A 23,077-nucleotide genomic window follows, 5' to 3' on the forward strand; every position below is an offset into this window, starting at 1 on the left:
ACATATATTACAAAATGGCTGCACTCAAAATGAAAAGGCGATCACCTCCAACAACGGAAGAGCTCTTTTGAACCAAAAAATACACCGTTTTATGCTGCTTTAGTTTAATCGAGTGGCTCTAAACTCACAGGCCAAACTTGTAATTCATCATCACCAATCAAACGCCTAGTCGGCTTTTGGGCCGTTTCTGATTGGTTAGTTTGCCTGGTGGGCGGGCTCATTCAGCAGGCAGCATCTCAGCACTTTGCTACGATCTGCTGATGAAACACAGAGAAGCTTCTCCACGGTCCTCCACAGGTAGGCATGTTAAATGTTACGTTTCTATGACATTTGGGGATGTTTTTGTACGTCTTTTTTCATTAATGAATGAGATATTTACTTAATAACAGTTACATAATTGTGTTACAGCACTCCTGTTGGGACGGAGGCAATTACAAAGCTATGAAAAGTCTTAAAGCAAAGTTTAAAAAGAGTGAGGTAAGAGACATATTCATAGGTGTGTGTGTGTGTGTGTGTGTGTGTGTGTGTGTGTGTGTGTGTGTGTGTGTGTGTGATGGTTGGATTCAAATATAATTGTAATCGCGTAATTGATAATTAATTGCAATTATGGCGTAATTATAATTGTAAATGACATTTTAAAAATCTGTTGCTGTCATAATAATTATTCAATTGTAATTGAGTTGAGATAGATTACTTTGTAATTGCCATGAAAACTCAATTAAAAAAAATTGTCAATTATAATTTAATGCTAATCTGGGGAACCTTGTTACAGTTCTATGTACAGTTCTATACATATGTAGTTAATAAATATTAAAATATGTTTCATATCAAGCTTTACCACATTTTACCATTTTAAAAAAATGAAATTAAGGACACAAAAAAGGCTAAAAAAAAATTCAAATTTACATTTTATTTGATAAGGAAGCGTAACAAGGTAACCAATAGATAGGAAAGAAATGAGATGATAGATATTTGTTATTAGTGTATTTACAGCTGATTTAGTACCCGTTATCATAATAAGAGATGCTAACAGAAAGCTAACACAAGAGGAAGGTTACGTTTTATGTTTTTTTAGTTTTTTTTTTTTTATTATAGGCTCAATAATTGTGATTAATTGTATTTGAACTTTAGTAATTGAGAATGTAATTGTAATTGACTTTCTGAGGATAAAAACATTATTGGAAGTTACTTGTAATCTGAAAAAAATGTGTGTTGATTAGTGGGGGGCTCGTGGGGGGGATTTGGTGTCATTAAACAGCAGCAGGAAAGCAGGACTGTCTCAGACTGCTGCTATTACCTGCTTGATCTCAGGTAGCCTTTAATTATTCACACACGCGCACGCACGCGCACACACACGTTCCTGCTGTTATCATATTTAAAGCATGAGGTTAATTAACAACAATAAAGCCCTCAGACCAATGGTGAACTAATGGTAACAGATGCAGGTTTGTTGAGAGAGAAAAAAACGTAAACATACTCACACTCACCATCTTGTTCATGTGCAATCCTGTAATGCAGGGGCATCAAACTCGTTTTAGTTCAGGGGCCAAATAGGGAACAGTCTCTTAAGTGGGTCGCAGATTATAGGTGGCAAAATTTGTAATTTAATCATTATTGTGCTTTAATTTGCACTTCCACGTATAAATGAACTATAAAATGTATGGTACTGATCATATAAAAGCAGTAAGTGACAAATATTACTGTAGAATCTCCGCTTTCAATTTATTTTGATTTTGTGACCCATTTTACGGAATCATTTTGGGAAAAATTGAGAGTTCTTAGAATAATTTGTGATTAAAAATAAAAGTGTGTATTTGTACAATTGGCATACGTACAACCCCCTGGTGCTATTGGTACGGTTACCGAAGTACACGTACGTAGCGTCTTAGGGTTAGGTTTAGGTTCAGGATTAGGGTTAGGGTTAGTTTTAGGGTAAGGTTTAGTCTTAGTTATGTGACCTAATCTGGCCAGTGACTGACCTATCACGTGACCTAAACTGGCCAATGAGGGGTGCTGCGTACGGTTAGAATGTCGGTATATTGATACGGCAACCGTACGGATAGCCACTGCCATTAAAAATGGGATATCTGCAAGTGAATATGTTGGTAATTTTTTTACACAAGGATTCATGGTTTCTCTGCCTTGCTGCCAGGGGCCGAATTGGATGCTCTAAAGGGCCGGATTTGGCTCCCGGGCCTTGAGTTTGACACATGCTGTAATGGTTCCTATAGGCTCACTACTGATCTTACCCTTTGGTAACCTTACCCCTAACCCTAACCCCACCAGATCCCTTCACCTAACCCAAATAAATCCCAACATAGCTCCAAAGGTGTCATAATTTAGCGAACAACAATTAATGGCAGCCTTCATGACACCTTATTCATGATCATGACAGTGAAATGTCAGCCTTATGTATAAAACGTACAATAAAGTCTGACCAGATTTTTACTAATTAATATGTTTCCCTAACTATCGCTTTCCAAACCAGTGGAGAAGAATAGTTTTTTTTTTTTTTTTTGGTCTTGTTTCTGCTGAGTCCTCACATCACCCAGGCCTTGCTCCACAGCTGCAGAGGATCAGATCTATGAGGCTGCATATGTCGTTGAGGTTACTGTGCAGAACTGTCAGAGAAAAAGGGACCTTGTCGGAGAAGAGATGTCATCAGGGAACTGATCAGCGTAGCAAAGAGAGCGATGGAAGTAATGAGCTTGTGTGGTGTTTGCACAGACAGAGCGGGATGTATGGTATCTGCTACTAGCAGCGAGAGCAGCACCACAGAATGCAGCTCAGCATGCGGTGAGGCAGAGACATAGAGGGCTGAGCACAGCTGCACCACGTTCATATGTTTCAAGGCTTTTATGTGTGATTTATTCAATGCCAGGAGGGGTATGATATAAGGTCCCCATAAATTCTGTGAGAAATGAATTGCGTCACTGTTGTTGTTGTTGTTCAGTCGGTGGGTTTTTACAGTAGCTGTGTTTAGTTTCCGATGGCTAGCTTTCAGTATGGATCCTCAGCAGCCTGTTTTAAGCCTGATGAAATGGTTCTGTCCTTGTTCCAGCTTGCTGCTACTGCCAGTACGTATTGGTTTTTATCCTCATCTCATTGCTCATTTGCTCCCACAGCATTATCAAAACAACTGGTTGACATTATTAAAAAAATTGGTGCCACTTTTAGTTTTTTTCCATGAGGCCGGCACGCTGTCATTATTATGACACAACACATGTCATCATTAGCATGAGTAAGGAGTCATGGAGGCTGTCATGAATTGTCATTTGTTACCTTAACCCTAACCTGAAGGGTCGGGTGGGTAAACTTGGATTTTTAAATGATGGGTCCAACTATGTATATAACACGATTTGTTTTTAAGCTGGTTTTCGAATCATTATGATGCAAGCATTTTATTCTCACCATTAATTACCCAGGTTCCTACACCTTACTCACTTTTCCTCAACCCGAACCCATTTACCCTAACCTCCCCTTCCCCACACCTAACCCTAACCCATTCTTCTTTACCCTAATCCTAACCCACATTCTTTTACCCTAACCAATTCTTCTTTACCCTAACTCTAACTAGGGCTGCTCGATTAAAGAAAAATAATAATCACGATTATTTCAGTCATTATTGAAATCACGATTATTCAAACAATGATACATATATTATATATATATATTTTTTTAATAATTGTTTTTGATCGATTATGTTATTTTTGTAATCGTTTGGTGTAATTATCGAAATTGTAATTTAATTTTGATTAATTGAGCAGCCCTAACCCTAACCCACATTCCCTTACCCTAAACCTAACTTTCCCTTTCCCACACTTAACCCTAACCCTATTTTTCCACAACCCCCTCTTGCTCATCCCTGTACTTTATCTTTTATATCCATATTTTAATTATTTATTTTGAATGACATTTTTAAATTGGGCAGGGCGATAATCTGGTTTTTATTCTCACAGGAAGCTGCAGACCCTCTCCTCTTTTATTGAGTCCTGGACCTGTTTTATTGGAGGTTTTTTTTATTCACTTTGTTCCTTTAATTTCTGGTTTTAATTGTTTCTTTTATTTTGATTTTATTATTTTAAATCTACTGTTATAGGGAGGGGGAAGGGGTTCTTGTAGCCCGTGCCATTGACAGCGTAATGTCAGCCTTATGTATAAAACTTCAAGTGTTACCAAACATTCTGCTTGCAATCAGATTTAGTCTGTTTTGGATGTCCAGGGATAGACAGCCAGTGTTACTTTTCAAATGGGGCGACAGTGAGCTGATCTCTTCCTTTATCCCCCACAGAGTCAGGACTGGGGTAAGGCTGATGACAGACTCCTGCAGGCTGTCGAACAGAACGAACCAGACAAAGTCTCGGCCCTCATCATCAAAAAAGGCCTGTGTCCCACTAAGCTGGATGCTGAGGGCAAGTCAGCGTAAGCGCTGCACATCTTTCATATTTTTTTTAATTCTGTTACAGTTTATTTTGAAGAAAAAATATCATTCCTAAGCTAAAGATAAAACAAGATTAAATAGTTGTTGTTACTTACTGCCTATCATTGTTACTGTTAATAGGATTTTACTGACAGTCAGAACAAAACAAATCTTTCAAACTGTTATTACGGTAATCTTCCGTCCTTTGTCCTGTATTATTGTGAATCAGTTTGCGGTTGGAGGCACATGTTGGTAGTTACTCTGTTATCACACTGTCCAAGTGTGGCTACAGATGCAGCTCACCTTCACATGTATTACTGCTGTGGGGATGAATAATGATTTCTGTCCACAGTTTTGCATTTCAGAGAGCAAAATAATGCATTCATATATTTATACATTTATTTAGTTAATTCACAAGTTTCAGACATGTTATATTAGATACAGGTGTTATACGTCATACATGTGTGTATATATCGATTGGTGTGTGTACATTGGTCATAGTTTTAGTTATTTCATAGATGTATATTTATAAGAAAATAGATTTAATTATCTATATTTATTTATAAGTGATTCTAGATATATTGTATACACTATAATATATACTTTTTGATCATTTATTTTCTTTTTTTCCTTTTGTTTGTGCATTGTGTTACTTTCAAGGTCTTGAACTAATTGATAAAATGCCAAATGTAAAAGTCTATTCATAAAAATCAGATATGTGACCCATTTTCATGAATTTAAAGCCATTTTGTATTTGAATTAAAATGTAATTAATGATGTAAAGATTTTACATTTTTAACTAAAAATCACTCTAATGCTCTTTTTTTGTAATAACTGAAATACTGTGTGTGATCTTGTTCTTTTTTGTATATGTGGCAGGTTTCACCTCTCAGTGGCTCATGGGAGACTAGAGTGTCTGGAGGTAATCATCTCTCATGGGGCTGACATCAATGTGACAGATGGAGCTGGTAAGACATTTTAATCTGGAAAGAAATGACGGAGTCACGCGTATGGAATGTATTTAATAACCATGTGCTCATAACTGTTGGACTACAGGCTTCAGCGCTCTTCATCTTGCAGCCAAAACTGGCCAATCAGAGTGTCTGAAGAGACTGTTACAGGTAACATAATATTAGTAGCACGTGGTAGAAAATCCAAACATGAGGAACTGAGCGGTTCAATCTATTTGGTCTAACAGGAAAGACTGGATGTGGATGGCAGTGACAGTATTGGCAGGTCACCACTTCATCATGCAGGTCAGAAGCTGCAGCGCGACAATAAGAGGACATATTGCTGGGTTTTTCTTTAGTGCTGTGTAATATCTTCAACATTATTTATGGTCTAAAGCATGACTTGCTGCTAACTAAATAATCATTATTTGATTTAATTATTTTTGAACATGTAAAAACAATACATATAAAATAAAAGGAATGTCACAAACAAGTTAATTTCCAAAACAAGTCAAAAACACAAAGTAAGAAGATTTCAATAAAACATTTACACTTTTAAAAAAGGAATAGGAAGAAGTTTGACTCGTATAACTAATTTAACCTATGAGCTACTTATATACACACCAATACATACATATATACATACAGACATCTATTTACAGTACATAAACAATGTACATGTAGTAATATTATATAAGTACCCATATACAAGTTATAATTATAATATAAGCTACGTATATACATATGAACACAATAATTCTATTAATAAAGGTGGAGACCTCACCTATATTGATATTACCACCCTGGGTTAACATGCTGCTCCTCTGCCTTGTATTTTTGTTTAAAATCTGTTTTTTGTACATTTTTCTTAAAGTTGCTAATGTTTTTACTGTCTTTCATTCCATCTGTTAAACTATTTCATAATGTAACACCTGTGGTTGAGATACAATGAACTGTAGTTCTAACCCTTTTTAGATTCTATCCCCCTCTTAGATTATATCATCTCTCTCTTTCTGAAAACAGTTTCCTTATGTAAGTTATTTATGGCTTGAGCTGTTTTGAACTAATCTAAAAAAAGTTTATGTGTGGTCTCTAAAACCAGCTTTATTAATGAGAAGGGGTGTGTATTGTTTGGCATCTGGCGATACGATTCGTATCCCGATACATAGGTCACGATACGATACGATATATCCCGATATTAAAGTATAAGGGAATTTTTTTTTAATATATGACTTAAGAAACAACTAATCTGTAAATGTGTACACCTTCATGAGAACATGCCATGTGCCAACAACTTAAAATAAAAAAAATAACTCAATCTGCCCTTTGGCTTTTAAACCAACTTTGACTTTAGTGCAACATGGCTTTAGTGCAACTTAACTGAGGTTTATCCCTAGAACAAAAAATATATGCAGAAAGTTAGTACTTTATTTTTAGATTTTATTGAAAAAACACCAGCTGGTCAACATACCCAGGTTTAAGAGCACTTCTCTGTGCAGTTACAATGTCTCCTGCAGTGGAAAATACTTTCCTGGTTAAATAAAGGTAAAAAAATATAAAATTAAAATCAATATGGATGCATTTTGAATTGATCTGAGAATCACGTAATATCGCGATATATTGGCAAATTGATTTTTTCCAACAATCCTACTATGTATTTTCACAAATCTCAATGTAGTATGTAAAATACGGTTGTACTAGTGTATAATAGTATATATATATTAACATGTTTCTATGCTGATTGATAACAATGACATGACCACTTCCACAGCGGTCAGTGGATGCTTGTCCTGCACTGAGATCCTGTGGGATTTTAAAGCCAATCTTGACGTTCAAGACAGTGTAAGTTTGAGAAACTACATTATGCTTAGTTGCTGTTGTAGTCATTTCCACTTAATTGTTTTGCAAGCATGTGAAATGAAATGTTGTAGTTTTATAATCCTTGAATGGATGTTTGTGTTTGTCAGGATGGAGCCACGCCTCTGATCCTAGCGGCTCAGATGAGCAGAGTGGAGCTCTGTGCGTTCCTATTGGGTCGCGGGGCCAATGCAAATGTACAGGACAGCCAAGGAAGGTACTGAGGAAATCTTTAAAGATTTCCCCCACACTCCTTTTCAGGATTAGTTTCACAGAAGTCTGGAGAACATTTTTCAAGGACCCACTTCTAATCAGTCATTTGTATTCCTAAATGCCATGATGGGAATGATTTATTTTTGCAACGTTTCAACTTAAATGTTTAAGATTTCTGTACTTCAACTAAAATGAAATAGTACCTCTACCAATCTTGTAATTGACATAAAATGTGTTTAATGTATTACCAATCAACAAAGTATGTGCACATTTATTTGAAAAAAAATTAGAAGTATTGATTTTTGCAATAGTTTACAGCCATTGAGACATCCATCGCTCTTCACAGTAATAGAGCAGTGCTGAGCGTAAAGTACAGTATGTTTGTTTTATCGGTACACGGGTCGACATTTGTAGTTTTACGCTTTTGTAATAATACAACATGAATTTGTCAAGAAAAACTAGATTTAGGGGTGGTGGCCTTCATTCATGTCCATATCTGGGAACTTGAAGTTAGGAGAGGACAGAGAATCCCCAACAGACGAGGAAGCTCAGGGTCAGTGGCAGGAACAGACCCCTTAATGTCCTGGAGGCAAAAACAGGAAACGTCGCTGGCTATAGCATAGATATATATATATAAACACGAGATGACGCAAGCGGGATTCGCCACCGTAGCTCAACGGCGGCCATCTTACCTCAGACAACTGACATTCTGCTCTACGATAGCTAGCAGTTAAGAGTAATTCAACAAAAATACCCTTAACTCGATGAAATATTGACGGATTTACAAACGGTTTGCCTTATTACAAACCTTATTGTATGTAGGTATGACATAGGATGCTTGTCCATGTTGAAATTGCTGCTTGCCGTTTGAAAATTGGTTGAAAATTGAGCAAGTTAGGGTGTCTGAGGTAAGATGGCCGCCACGTTGCTACGTCGCTCTCCATTGTCTAACAGCACGGGTAAGTCATCTAGTGTTTATATGGTGGTTTTCCTCCAGGTTAAGCCCCGCCCAACAAAATACGTCACAATGTTTACAAACAATCAACGGGTCTATAGACAGAAAGAGGAGGAGAAAGCACAGATTCAAAGAGGGAGGGGGCGAGGGTTTAGGTATACAATATTGAGATTATTTCGATATTTATTGAGATAATTTAACATATGACTTAAAGTTTCATCTCATTTGATTAAATCTTGAGTTTTATTGCTGCACTTTGTGGATGATTGTGTTTGTTGTCTGGAGTCACAGGTCTGCACTGATGATGGCCTGTGAGAGCGACAGCATCGAGACCGTGGCGGCTCTGCTGAGAGGCGGAGCTAACACAACTCTGGTCGACTCTCTTGGACACAAAGCAAAAGACTACAGTGCAGCCACGGGCAACCAACGCATCATTCAGATGTTAAAGGATGGAGTACCTGCAGGTAGAGTATGAGCTTCAGTCTATTGAATATACCAACCACGTTTTAGTCACAATATCATGTTGTTAACTTCTGGATTGAACCACAATTTATTATATAAAATTACAGCTTTATTCAAAACACATGGCAGCAATATCCTGCAAAAAAAAAAAGAAAAAAAAAGTGTGTTGTGTGTGTTTGACCTGCTCCACATCTCCACTGTAAATGGGGGGAGTAAATCAAAGTAACTGGTGGATGTGATCACAAAGTGGAAATTGAAAAACGTGCGACGCATTTATCCTCTAGAACAAACTAATTTTAGTTCAGGGGTCAAATATGGTGCAGTTTGATTTCAAGTGGGCCACAACAAACGAGTAATTTTAACATTATTGTCACCTAGTTTTCACTTCTACGTATACATAAAATACTAAATATGTAAGAAATCGACCATATCCAAGCATTAAGTGACAGATTTCAGTCCCAACAGGATCTTCACTTTAAATTTCCTAAATTTTGTGGCCAATCTCTATTTAATTAAGGAAAATATTATGTAATAATTTGAGGAAAGGATTTTGTAAGACTTTTGACTTTTTTCAACAGTTTAACATTAAAAATGACTGCAATCATGCAATATGAGCACCGGGAAACCTGTGTAAGCACCTGTAAATATTGTTGAGTTTCATTTAAACAATGTTTCATGTTTTCTCTGTCATTTTTACTTTCTCCTGCGGACCGAATTGGATGCTCCAATGGGCCGGATTTGGCCCCCGTGCCATGAGTTTGACACATGTGTTCTAGAGAATATGTTGGTACTACGCTACAAAAAGGTGTTTGTAAATTTATTAAGAGCAAAAGAGAGAAATATCAAGCAGAAATCTGATGCTTTGCGTTTTAAAGATAAAGTTTTCTTGTTATACATTAAAACCAATGAATGTCATAAATTTGTGTAAACCAAATAAAAAGCGAATGAGATACCACAGATTTAACATTATTTATTCACACAGTATATGACAGGTTTTAATGTTTCGTTGTGTCTCTTTTCGTACGCTTACAAAGTGTCGGGGAGTGCAGGCGAGGAGGTATTGTTTCTTAGCTGTGTGTCACATCACTTCCTCCATGGATGAGATCATGGTTCACTTCGACCAAGTCATATTGTGCATGCTTTCCAATATGAGGTCACTCTTTCTGCGTGACACTTTCATTTTCTTGGCTTTTTCTCACCTTTTTTTTGCTTTTATCTGTTTTTATTCGTTGTCATTGTTTGGTTCAGCTTGACTCATGTTTGCCTGTGACGCCCCTTCACTCCCATGCAGACTACTCACGTACATTCAAGCACCTCATCAAATCTAGGGGGGACGACCCCCCGCAAACGGAAAGCCCCCCCACCACCCCGTTCTCCTCTTCAGGTACCATAAGAATAACTAACTGCGCTGAGTACATTTTTGAGCTATAACATTTTCACGACATATTCAGGCTTTGTTAAAAAAAAAAAGAATGACTCAAGCACCGTTTTTTGACCTAATGGTGACATATTGAATGAAAAACATTTACTAATGAGGAAAAATAAGAGCAATCTTGATTAAAATGGCACTTTTTTCCACCAAAGATGCAGGGATTGCCCCCCTCTCCTCAGCCCCGCAGTTTAGCCCCTCAGTGCTCGTCCCCTGGTCCCCAGCAGCCCCAGTCTCCTTCCACCTCTCCACCACCGTCAAACCTTAAGCACTCTGCCCAGGTTAGCATCTATGCACTTGATTTGTCTTCACACACAGTGAGCATCTTACGTTTTCTTTCCTTCTTACACGATATGACAATCATTCTCTGACTGTTTCTTTGAACAAGGCAGAAGATGAGGAAGTGTTTGAAGAGATTCGACGGCTGCGACTGGAAAGAGGTCGCCTCCTTCAGAAGATCAAAAGCCTGGAGCAGCAGCAACAGAGTGCTCTCAGTGCCCTGGAGGAGGTACTAAACAACAGGCCTTTCCGTACACACATCCCTTTATGCATTATTAGACTATACTTTTATCATGCTCATACGATTGTAACTCTACGTTATATGTCTACAGCAGTGTTGTTATTGTTGCTTTTTATTGTGGCTGAGAAGTTTAAAACACTTTACAAATTACGTCGGCCTTCCCGACAGGCAACACAGGCGGCCGCCTTGGGTGCTATCAGCTGGAGGGGTGCCAAACTGCACCTCCTCAATTTTTAATTTAATTTTTTTTTAAATAATAAAATTATAATAATAATAATAATTATTAATAATAAAATTATAATAATTTAAAAAAATATAACAAACGTGAAACACACCCTTTACAATCAGTGTACATGTTTTCTCGTAATTGAATATTAATATTAGAAATCTGTAACTATACCTGCTAATCTTCTGCCCATATTTATATTTGTTTTGTTTTAATTCTTGTTCTATTCTATACAATTATATTGTGTTGTTTGCATGTTGTGGTTTTTGGTTTTGAGATTTGTGTTACTGACTAGTAAAAGCAAACAGGAAAGTAGAAATTTCCCTGTACTGAAACTTTTATATCTTAGTTTAACTTTTTGTTTCAACATTTATAAAAGTGTTTTGCAATTGGTATTTTGTAATAATTGTGTAAATTTGTTGAGGCATTTGTAAAAGTGTCTGGCACTATAGCAGGGGTCTGCAACCTTTACTCTCAAAGGAGCCATTTAACCTCATCTCACCCCGAATAAAGTCGTCCTGGAGCCGGAAAAATACCGCCTCAATGTAGTTTAAAATAAAATAAAATGAATTGACATAAAAAAAATAACAACAAAACCGTGTCTTGCATCTTCAAATTCTCACGCATTTCAGTTTACATGAACACAATTTATATAAATAATATTTTTTATGTTAATGTATTTAATGTATTAATGCATGATCATGTGGTCAACACATGCTAATTGCTAATTTCTTGCCACACATAAAGCATGCATATTTAACCGGCACATTGGTGGTTAAATGAATCTGTTCCCATGCAATTATAATCTCTATTTTCTTCCAGAATAGTGTTTTTGTTGGTTTAGTTTTCTTACCTGGGCGACCGTGGCTCAGGTGGTAGAGGGTTGTCTTCTGATAGAGAGGTTAGGGGTTCGATCCCAGTACCTGACTATGTGTCGAAGTGTCCTTGGGCAAGACACTGAACCCTAAGTTGCTCCCAGTGGTCGACTAGTGCCTTGCATGGCAGTTCTGTCCCACTGGTGTGTGAATGTGAGAGTGATTGGGTGAATGAGCTGATATGTAAAGCGCTTTGAGACTGCTTCAGTGTGGGGATAAAGCGCTATATAAAATCTAGTCCATTTACCAGGGATTTAAAACTTAAGGTTAACCACAGGTGCAGGAAAGTTGATGGTCTGTAGATGTTGCAGCAGATGAAGTAGGAAGGTGCACAGCGTGATTTATTTTTAAGTTAACAAATTGTTATATGATTTTATTTGTCATTAATCATTAATAGCCTCTGTAAGAAAATAACTATTTCAGTATTTTTTTAAAGCTATATGGAGCCATGGCAAAGGACTCAAAGAGCCACATGAGGCTCCAGAGCCGCAGGTTGCAGACCCCTGCACTATAGCTACTAAATATTCTGCCAACGTATGCTCAAAACACAAGCAAAGGTATATTGCAAAATACTTTTTTTTGTGATAATTAATTATAATAATACATTGTATAGTTAATTATACATGACCAGTGTGAGGTGGTACTTCATTAGTGACTGAAGTGCATGAATCTGACACAACTGATTTAGATATTTACCGATTTTTTTTGCATATTTATAAGGTTAAGTGATTTTGCAGAGTACGCTAAGTGCTGCCATTACATTTTATTAGGGCTTTATTAAAGCTGTTTTTAAATCCAGTCATTTATACCAGATTATGAGAACTGCTCTGTTTTTAGAAAAAAATGATATTCTCAATTTTGTCTTCACTAGTTTTGTGTGATGGTTGTGTTGTACCAGTTCTTAGTATTGCCCCATAAAAAGACGGACAGAAATTTGGCAAGCAGTAGTAAAAGTAAAGTCAAGGAACATGAATGGATGACTTCAATATCTCAAGTCTCAAGTTGGAGAAACATGGAGATGTGCCTGAATAATTATATTACTTACCAAACAGTTAAGAAGCTGTGCATATACCAATCAACAATACAGATAGTGTATTTGTAAAGACCTAAAATAATTCATTAAAATGAATGTATTTTCATGTCTGTGTTTACACTAGTTGTCCAAACTAAAGCAGCGTCTGAAAGAAGCCGAGGCAGAGAGGGACAAGCTGCTGGAGGAGCTCAAAGGAGGACATGGGATTGGGGCCAGTGACTCTGACGACCTGGATGAAATGCTTGATTTCCCAGGTTGGCATCTGTCTTTGGGGAACTTTTCTTTTCCTGACCTTCATCCATACTTCCACTCTGAATTGACACTTCATGTCTTATGTATGTGTTGCTTTTAGAAAAGCTCCTTTCCAGGCAGTCCAAAGCTTCCCACGCAATAGATGAGATCACGTATCCAGATGACAACGAGTCCACCAGCCCCTCTCCCACCTTGGCAGAGCTAGGAACTGCTGAGTTGCGTAAACAGATCGAGGAACTTGCCTCACAAAACTCTGAGCTCATCCTTAAAGTGCAGGTAATTGAATAAATCAGCATTGGATCAAGTTATTTAGTGAATATTTTTCATTAAGAGGGTCACATTGGTGTGAGCAAACAGAGATTTCTGAAGCTAAAGTTTCTTCTTCATGGATGTAAAGTATAAAGGCTAAGAGTTGATTTCATTTTAGCCCCAGACTTGGATAATAAACAATTCCATTTTGTCCAGATGTTGGAGATGTTTGAGAAGGACGACACAGACACACAGGCGTCCAGTTCAGACTTTGTCTCCATTGCCCAGTATGAGACTTTAAGGAAGGAGTTTGAGTCCCTTCAGGAGCGTCTGTCTGACGCCCAGAGTCTAGAGGATGCTCCCAGTATGCCAGCGGAGAAGTATGATGGCTCTTTTTATAGGATTTCACACAGTATTTAGCAACAGTGAAAATAAAATCAAATGAAAACTTTAATAGAATTGTTAAAAAAAATGTAACAATATAAAAGGAAACCCTCAATATTGACTCTAAAATTATAATTACTAATGTATGCTCTCAGTCTCATATGTATGACGTAAAGTTATGACATTTAAATTTAATCAAAACAGTGAATTCAAGTAGAGCATATGTGTCAAACTCAAGGCCTTGGGGCCAAATATGGCCCTTCAGAGCATCTGATTCGGCCCGCAGGAGAAAGTGAAAATGACAGTGTAAATTACCAAATAATTCAGTTGTAAATTGTTGTTGAAAGAACTCAAAATGTTTCCAAAATCCTGCTATTTTTCCTCAGATTATTCCACAAAATCTCCCCAAATTAAATTGATTTTGGTCAAAAAATAAATAAATCAATGGATATAAGAGTATCTGTCATTTATTGCTTAAATATTGTTGATGCCTTCCATACTTCGTTTAATTTATAACTGGTAGTCCAAATTTCGGCACATTAATGTTGAAAATGTTCGTTTTAACTTAAACCTCTGGCCCACTTGTGATCGAACTGCTCCGTATTTGGCCCCTGAACTAAAATGTGTTTGTTTTGGGTTTATTTCTCTCTTTTTATTTATTTATTTATTCATTTTTCCCTTTTTTTCTTTTGACAATGAACTAAAAGGAGTTTGACACCGCTGATGTAGAGGCCATATTTTGATTTATGAATAGCACTATTATAGATCTTTTTTACAGTGTGTAAAATACAAAGGTATCTAAAAAAACAGAAGAGCAATGTTCCCTAAAACATATAATCTTGTGTTTGTCATTGTCAGAGAAACGTCTCTAAAAGAAGTTGTTGACACAGAGAGTACTGACACTCTGAAAGCAAAGCTCCGTCGACTGGAGGAGCAGTTGTCCTCGTCCCAGTCCGAGCTGCATGAGCTCAGGGAACAGATGCGTCTCGGAGTGCTCTCTGTGGACTGTGATGATGAGGGTCCTGGGCAGGAGGCCCAACAGCTGAGAGCCAGAGTGAGCGAGTTGGAGGAGGAGCTTGCAAAGCGACAAGTAGCTTTGGATGGGGGTCAGGGCGTCCTGCAGAGTGACACAATCAAACAGCTGACGGAGAAAGTGAAAGAACTGCAGGCCACTCTGGATCAGAGACAGTCAGCGAAGGAGCAACCAGAGACAGAAACAGAGAAGCAGCTACTGCAGAAGGTCTCTGAGTTAGAGGTAGCCCTGGCAGAGAGTCAGACGTCTAGGACAGAAGGAGACGGACATCAGGTCCGACGCCTGCAGGAGCGACTAGGTGAGCTCGAGGCACAGCTTAGAAAATGTGTGCCACGCTCTGATTTGGAGGAAGTGCAGGTGACTCTGGGGCTGCAGTGTGAGCAGCTGGCCAGAGAGCGGGCAGATGTGGCTCGGAGGCTTAACGATGCTCTGCTGGAGCTGGAGAGAATCAGGCTTTCTCCACGAAGAAATGAGGAGGAGGACGAGGAGGAGCTGTCAGAGAGCTCAGAGCCACCCATGATAACAGGTGCTCCCACGTGGTTGTTTTTTTTTTTAATAAACAGGAGAAAGTTATTGTTCTCAACAGCCTTATATCTCTCTCTCCATTCAGAACATTCCAGAAGCTCCTTGGCTGAAGTGAGAGAAGAGCTGGAGGTGGCCAGGCAGGAAGCTGCTCAGGCTCTGGAGTGTCTGTGCGCTGAGCGAGAGGCGCGAGCACAGGATGCCCTGCAGCTCAAAGACGCCGTGCCACTCTCCAAACACAAAGAGGCCCTTTCTGCAGTGTCAGAGCAGTTAGCCCAGACGCTGCAGGAGCTTCAAAAGGAGAAGAACCTTCGGAGCCAAGCTGAGGATCAGGCTGCCAGCCTGGAGTCCAAACTGCTCCGCCTACAAGACGTCGTTACCAAGGAGGAGCACGAGAAAATCAAGGTGGAATTAGGTTTGCGAATAGAAGAATGGTCTATAGAACCACATAAACACAGGGTTTCATTATTGAATTTGAATTTCATTTTGGCAGTCTTCATAAAAACAAAAAACAGTCTAACTAATCAGCCTAAAGGGGTTGTAGGTTGAAGCAAAAGCTTATGCACCTACCCTATCACAATAAACAAGTCACTAGATAATATCACAAAAAAATCATTCTTATTACAATACACATTCAATATATATTCTACACAATATATACAGTTTATACATGCACATCAAACATATTTGTATAGACACACATATACACACATGCATACATATATACATGGTATTAATAATATACTATTTAATATCTACGACACAAATGTCATCAATTACATTTTAAATACAAAATATAGTGTTGTAGTATTTGAATGTATAATATTGACTCCTCACTGACTCAGATTTCTATCAGCCATTCACATCCTCATTTTTAAAATAGTAAAAGCTGCTTTTGTCATCCTGCAACCTAGTGTAATTTTATGCGTCAGGCTCAACACAGGGTTTAATATGAATTAAATATGTACCCATCTTTTATTTTTACTTTTTTAGATCAGGGTTGCAGTCTGTAACAGGTTGGAAAAAAACCCATATTTACATAAAGTTACTGTTTCAGATTCAGGTAAATCCCCTAGAAATTACTCTTGGGTCTAAGTTATTTTATTTTAAAAGCATTTGTCTCATACTCTCTATGATGTCTCTCTGGCTACTTTGCACTATATTGTATTTAAAAAAGTGGAAAAAAGACTAGTAAAATAGTGCTGTCGTGTTTTGGCAGTTGTTTGGCAAGGCAAGGAAAATGTGTTTGTGTAGCGCATTTCTATTGTTGTCATTTGAGCTATATAAATAAAGTTGAATTTCATTGAATTTCATACACAAGGCAATTTAAAAAGTGCAACAGAAAACGTTTAACAGTTTAAAAATCAATAAGAACATTAAGATCAGCAGTAAAAACATTAAAAATCTCCCTCTCAGTCATACGCAGTAGAGAAAAACAGTGCCTTTAACTTGGATTTAAAAATGTTCTCATTGGATGATGTGTAAGAGGTTTGAATCTCCGACTGGCTTCCATATTTGCAGGCAGAGCTCCAGCGCACCCTGCAGGCCAGTGAAAGCAGTGCAGCTGCAGCTCAGGACGCTCTGAGTGAGAAGGAGATGGAGCTGAGAGAGCTGAAGTCCCAGAAGGCTGCAGAACAAGGTCTGATCTCTAAGGAGGACCATGAAGCTCTGCGCCTCTCCCTGCAGGCTGAGATCAACGCCATCACCGCCCGCTTCAATGATCTCACCCGTAAACATGAGAAGACCTGCACTGAGGTGTGTGTGTGTGTGTGTTCTCGTGTCTGTTTCAGATACAATAACAGCTCATTAGGCTTTAAATGGCATGAAGGAAAGTGAGGGTGAAGTGAGCGAGAAGTCTTCCTTCCACTATATTATTCAGATATCCATTACTGGCTCCAGATAGTCCTCTCTCCAGTGATGCTGTATATGAGTCAGTGTGAATACTAATAATAGAATAGAATAATAGCCCTTACATTATATCATGACATTTGTTAGGTTTTGTTATGACTGTAATCAGATTTATGCCCATCTCACAAGAAAAAGTTGTCAAAACTTTGTCTTGTTAAGAAAATGTAAAATATGTGGTAAGCTCTAGAGTCTCAAGTCCACTTTTCTATTTTAATAAAAGAAACGGAAAAGATAAAACACTGATTTTTCTAAAGTTGCAAAATCTAGAAATACTTCCTGTTGCCATATTTAATGTTCTTATTGCAAGTATTATTCCAACTCTAAAAGCGTACAATATTATTGCTCTATTATGGCAATATGAACACTTTTAATACAAGGGAAATATTTTGCAGGAAACCAATTTTGAAATGTAATGTTAATTTTTGTTAATATATTGTTGTACAAACAGTTGATTTAATGATAAACAAAAACAAAGCACAGGCGTCTTTTAGTGGAATGCATCACATGACACCAAATCATGCCCCTCACATTTCATTTTGTAATTATTTTAATTTAATGATCAGCTCTTTTAATGAAATGCCACATTTATAACTAGGTTTACAGTATTTACTACCTTTGAGACTATATAGCCAACAACACAAACATAATGATGTATTACACTGAGTTAAAGGTAAAGATAAGCAAAAAAAATAAAATGATATCTTTTTTACTGACCGATTTGATACAAATCCATTTGATACGAATCAATTTGATACAATGTAGGAACTGTACATTTTGTTTCTAAGGTAAATATTTGTTGTAGATATTTTTTTAAATAAAGAAGCCAATTCTAAAATGTAAAAGACCACATATCCCCAAGCATTGTGGCTTTATGGCACTGGCAAAACAAAAATAGAACGACAAAATCACATGTTAATGTATTTATTTTTAGACATGGACCAAAAAAAAAAGTTTGGCTGACTCATTATATGGGAACTCTAGAGGTAAAAGTAGCAACAAAATGCAACATTTCAGCCTGAGCATAATGTTTAGAGCATGAGAGGTAGGTAGCAAAGATGCAACATTTCAATGTGAACCAGTTACACACCTATAAACATTTAACATTAACCTTATAATGATGACCCCTGGTGGTCATCTCACAATGTGGCCTCAGGCCTGGGGAGCTAGAGTGGAAGGATAAAGCAGCAGCCACATTCTTATCTTAACAATACTTAAAATACTCGTCACATTTTTTATTTTTTTTCAAACCTAAATTCTGCTATGATCATTAGTTATTATCACCCTGCATTGTGTTCAAGTGCTCATTTTTCTGTGAAGTTTGTGTTAAACAAGTTATTTGAGGTTGAAAAACGGGATTTGAAGTCATATGTGACGATGATTGACAGATGCGGATCTTGCGTAGCTCTCTTTTTGAATAGCATAAGCAGTTACATCGTGAAGGAAAGCTGAGATGCCAATAAACTTTTTCATTGAGTTTTTTTTGTCTTTTTTGAGCTACTCGTACTAGTATTAACCTCTATGATCTGATCATCTGAACAAGACGTTGGTGGAATTTCCATAGGGAAAGATACTTAAGTTCTTGTTACCATGGATCCTCACTCAGGACCCTACTGCGCAGACTCTGGCTCCAAAGACGTCACATTTGCAAGATGGCTGCGCCCCTAGGCGGCTTTTGGCTTCAAGAACAACTAGTTGGAACAACTAGAGTGCACGCCCGCGATACCCGATCCATGACTCTACAACCGATTCATCTTGGAATTCATAACGAATTCCTATCAATTGAGGAGGCAGCTATCGATGCAGCCGTATCTCTCGCTTGTTGAAACTGGATATCCGGTCACATCGGTTAATCGTTCACAGCCTTAATTTTTATCCAACTAATCAATCTAATACCAATCAACTGTGCAACTAAATTTGAGTTTGATTAGATTTGATGACTAAGGATTTCATTCTGGAATAAATGATTTATGGATGATTTTGATTGCACCAGCTTCTGACTTTTATACTAAGGTGTCACTTTGAGGACAGGGCATGCACGTAGTGACCAAATACCAGTCAAGTTTTTACTGGTTTAGGTGTTTCAGGTGCAGAGGGAGGCACTGTTTAACAAGAGCGAGCGCCAGGTAGCGGAGTCCCAGCTGGCCACGGTGCAGCAGCAGCTCGCTGAGCTCAAGGCCCAATCCACCCACATCCAGGAGCTCCACAAGGACATCCAGGAGTCCCAGGGACTGGTCAAGGAGAAAGACCGCAAGGTGGGATACTGCACTGACAGTAGATCTGATGTTGAGGATGGATAGCTGTTTGCATATTTTGATGTGTGTGCAGATAACAGAGCTTTCTAAGGAGGTGTTCCGCCTGAAGGAGGCTCTGGGAGCTCTCTCTCCCCCTCTTGGCATCACCTCCACCCCTTCCTCATCCAGCCATCACGGTAACCCCGGACAACAGGTGGCACTGCAGAACAGGATAGGCATTCTCACCCAGCAGCTCCAGGTGAACAAATAAGAACATTCCAAACAAAATATATTCTCATCTGCACGGTTAATGAAATACATATTTCAATTTTAACAGGATTGGGAAAGAAAGCACAAACAAGTGGTTGCTGTTTACCGTTCACATTTACTGGCAGCTGTACAGGTCAGTGGATTACCGTCATTACCTCACAACGATGACTTGAGCCTGTCTAAGATGAGCCTTCTATTATTTAATCAGCTACAATTCTACTATTCATTTATTTATATATTAAATATTGTCATTGATTAAATCACCAATTTGCAGTACATAATTCTACCCATGTGGGGGCAACACTGTTTCAAATGCTGCATTCTGAGGTTATAATGTAAATTAGTGTTAGCTGTTAGAATCTGTGTACACTTATTACAGATAGGTGAGAAAATGTGATGCAAAGAAGTGAGGGAGGTGATTTAAATTCTCACAGCTTTCCAGTTTATATAATGAGAAAAAAAGAGGTAGAAAAGACCTGTGAACATGAACATACATAGTTCTCCAGGAACCGTGCCTCTAGTTTCACTACTAATTATTATTTGAGACGTTCAATATTAGCTCTTTGTCAATATAATATGCCGATGTTGACCAATACTCAATTTTCGATTTCTGATATTTACAGATGCTAATATAAAAAAGATCCCCTCCCCAACACCATAATATCAATCTCTATTGAAATACAAGATTAGGGCTACTTTTATTGTGATGCCCCACTAGATCTATTCCACAAATAAACATAATCCATGCCAAATAAGAAAACTTATTCAACTTTAGCAATGGATTAATATGTTTCCTCAAACAACACATAATGAGTTTTAAATATCAGAGGAAAAACCAATACCAATGTCAACCAATATCTAATTTTAGGGGTAATATAGGTGATGATCTTTACAAATTACTATCATTTTATAGATTTGAAGTAAAAGTTACTGTCAAAAGAGAAAGTTGGCATTTAAGAGTACCAGTTGCAAGTAATAATTAAAGAAGTACTAACTAAGTATGAACTACTTTACAAGGTTGTGTATCGAGTAAAGATCTGCAATGCAAATACTGCATGTATGAGGAATACAGAGCCAAATTATTAAATCATTTTAATGTATCTTTACATTTTTAAAACTTTGATGAAATGGTTGAGATCAAGTCCTCAGTCATTAAATAGGACATGTGTGCATTGTGGGACCATTAGGCAGGCTGTGACAATGTTTTGGTGGATTCTTGTTCACATTAATAACTGCATGTCGGTGCGCTTTGTTTCGGTAGTTTGTGAAATTAGGACAAACTTTCACATTCATCAATGTTGGCACAAACATGCAAAGAACTCTGAAAACGTCCAACTGAGGAACTTGAATATGGAGATAGATATTGCTTAAAATTTACATCAATGTTGTCCACAACCCTTTCTTGCATAAACACTTATTTTCAAGTATTATAAAGCAGTAGGAAAACAACTGTATTTGCTGGGTTCATCCAATCTCTTTTTTGTCCACCTGCAGGGTCGTATGGATGAGGAGGTGCAACATCTGCTCCTTCAGATCTTAAGGATGACACAGCAGGGACACTAAAGCATTACCTCGCCGCTTCTGCTCCCCCATGCTATTGCAGCGCTATGGTAAATAAAAGCCAAACCTTACTGACCTGTGATCAAATGTCACTGCATGTGTATGATGTAGTGCTCTTATTAAACACCTTTAGAAGTAATCACTGGAACTAAAACAAGGAGTGCCTTCATGATGTGTCCGAGGTTTGGAGAGGATTGTAATGATTTTATACTGTAGTTTTGAATAAATAAAGACTCTCCTGATGGACGTTTTTATTTTTGTTGCCTTTTTTTATGCCCGTGTTCTTGTTTGCTGTCTCCTGTGTGTAATTTGCATGGGTACAAACTTGTACAGCTTAGCTTTATTATGGACAAAATGTGAAAGAAAATGCAACTCATTTGTGTTATTTTTCTTAAGACAATTTTATTAACAAAATGCCCTAACGGTTGAAAAAGTAAAGTTCCAAGAAATTCCTGAGAAATCAAAAAAAAGGGAGCTCTGGATAAGTCATCTCTGACCTCATCTCTGCAACACAGCTGTGTGGAAATAGTAACATCAGAAGAGCTTTGAAATGTTAAAGAGGGATAAACAAGCAGCAAACAGCTCAAGGAGAACGAGGTACTGTGTTGGTAAAACAAACATTTCCTATATGTAGACGGGCTGACTTGGACGTTGGTCCTTCCAATAAGCAGAGACATGATGCAGGGCACTGAAAGAGCCGCAAACTAACTGAACATTTTCATTCCAGATTTCCTCAATGAGATCACTACATCACATTTATTACACATTTAACAACGGACCAATATTGCAACATGAGAAAATAGATCATTTTCAATGTGGTGAGAAAAAGGTTTCTGAGCCCAGTTGTTACGACTTTTCACTTGGTTTGCCCCCCCCCCCCCAAATATCGAAATCAATTAACCCAAAATGTGTATAACTCATTATTGTCATGACATTAATTCCAGTTAATCCCTCCCAGTCATACTTCTGTGAAACAAAAAAACACTGAAGGGATTCCCCTCAGGAACACATGTAGGATGGAGACAGTGAAGTACTTCAATAATACTCACCCCAAACCACAGCAGCTTACATTACTGTTAATTACAAGAGCTTAATCTTCCTGAAGAGTGATCATAAATTCATTGGCGTGGCAACAAAGGTAGCCTTTTTGCACTAGGCTGCACAAATGCACACTATGTACACACACTGACACAAACGCCTGTCAGTGGAGTTAGTTGTAAGGCACTGAAGTTGGAGGCTCTGGGATGATAGGCATGCATGGAGAGAGTTTGAACTCCGACAACAATGTGTGAATAATACAAGTCGTACATCCAGGAGCCAGTCAATTCTGATGGTCGGACCAAAAAGTACAGTTCATTGTGAGCATGTTTACCTGTAGATAATAAAGAATGACTGCATATTTTAAGGTGGAATTCGATGTTTGAAATGAAATAAACACGAAGAGAAATGTTTCCATCTTTTTTCCATCTTCTCTAAGAGTCACTGAAGTAGTTCCTTACATTTATACATATAAATGGCCAGCTTCTGTTCCTTTAGAGAAAAACCCATATTTTCCTGTTGAAGTCCATCATCAGTGTCTGAATGAATAATCCTCTGAATGGAAGCACTTCATGTTTCTTTGTAGTCCTTTCTTTGTTGTGCTTTTAATCCTCATGTGATTTCCTGAGGTTGGGTCCTTGCAGACAGGATCACATAGAGTTTCTCAGTGTTTATCAGCGTCCATTGATT

General features: G+C 37.8%; 1 protein-coding gene across 3 annotated transcripts; it reads left to right on the forward strand.

The window, feature by feature from the left end:
- Nucleotides 1-255: 255 nt before the first annotated feature.
- Nucleotides 256-21,603, forward strand: ankrd24 (ankyrin repeat domain 24). 3 transcript variants are annotated; one of them, XM_028443545.1, is made up of 23 exons: nucleotides 256-297; nucleotides 409-477; nucleotides 4,292-4,422; nucleotides 5,300-5,388; nucleotides 5,477-5,541; nucleotides 5,619-5,676; nucleotides 7,142-7,212; nucleotides 7,338-7,444; nucleotides 8,687-8,859; nucleotides 9,892-9,914; nucleotides 10,149-10,241; nucleotides 10,442-10,567; nucleotides 10,675-10,794; nucleotides 13,065-13,194; nucleotides 13,293-13,468; nucleotides 13,658-13,821; nucleotides 14,684-15,384; nucleotides 15,469-15,785; nucleotides 16,902-17,135; nucleotides 19,364-19,540; nucleotides 19,614-19,778; nucleotides 19,857-19,922; nucleotides 21,284-21,603. In XM_028443545.1, exons 2-23 carry the CDS (start codon nucleotides 442-444, stop codon nucleotides 21,350-21,352), a joined length of 3,291 nt encoding a protein of 1,096 aa, XP_028299346.1. In that variant the 5' UTR covers nucleotides 256-297; nucleotides 409-441; the 3' UTR covers nucleotides 21,353-21,603. The 3 variants fall into 3 exon arrangements, with proteins under 3 accessions (XP_028299346.1, XP_028299344.1, XP_028299345.1); XM_028443543.1 differs by lacking the exons at nucleotides 256-297; nucleotides 409-477 and adding an exon at nucleotides 2,570-3,077; XM_028443544.1 differs by lacking the exons at nucleotides 256-297; nucleotides 409-477 and adding an exon at nucleotides 2,570-3,077 and having other exon boundaries at nucleotides 19,373-19,540.
- The last annotated feature ends 1,474 nt before the right edge of the window (nucleotides 21,604-23,077 follow it).

The sequence above is a fragment of the Gouania willdenowi genome, chromosome 4 (assembly GCF_900634775.1).
Source record: "Gouania willdenowi chromosome 4, fGouWil2.1, whole genome shotgun sequence".
In the NCBI taxonomy this organism is placed as follows: Eukaryota; Metazoa; Chordata; class Actinopteri; order Blenniiformes; family Gobiesocidae; genus Gouania; species Gouania willdenowi.

What these genes read in the sequence shown, in the direction of transcription:
- ankrd24 (XM_028443543.1), top strand. Translation starts at nt 3,006, where the DNA reads ATGGATCCTCAGCAGCCTGTTTTAAGCCTGATGAAATGGTTCTGTCCT. An exon ending in GTCTGAAGAGACTGTTACAG is followed by an intron (nt 5,542 to 5,618) that starts GTAACATAATAT and finishes TTGGTCTAACAG; the next exon opens with GAAAGACTGGATGTGGATGG. An exon ending in GTCACCACTTCATCATGCAG is followed by an intron (nt 5,677 to 7,141) that starts GTCAGAAGCTGC and finishes CCACTTCCACAG; the next exon opens with CGGTCAGTGGATGCTTGTCC.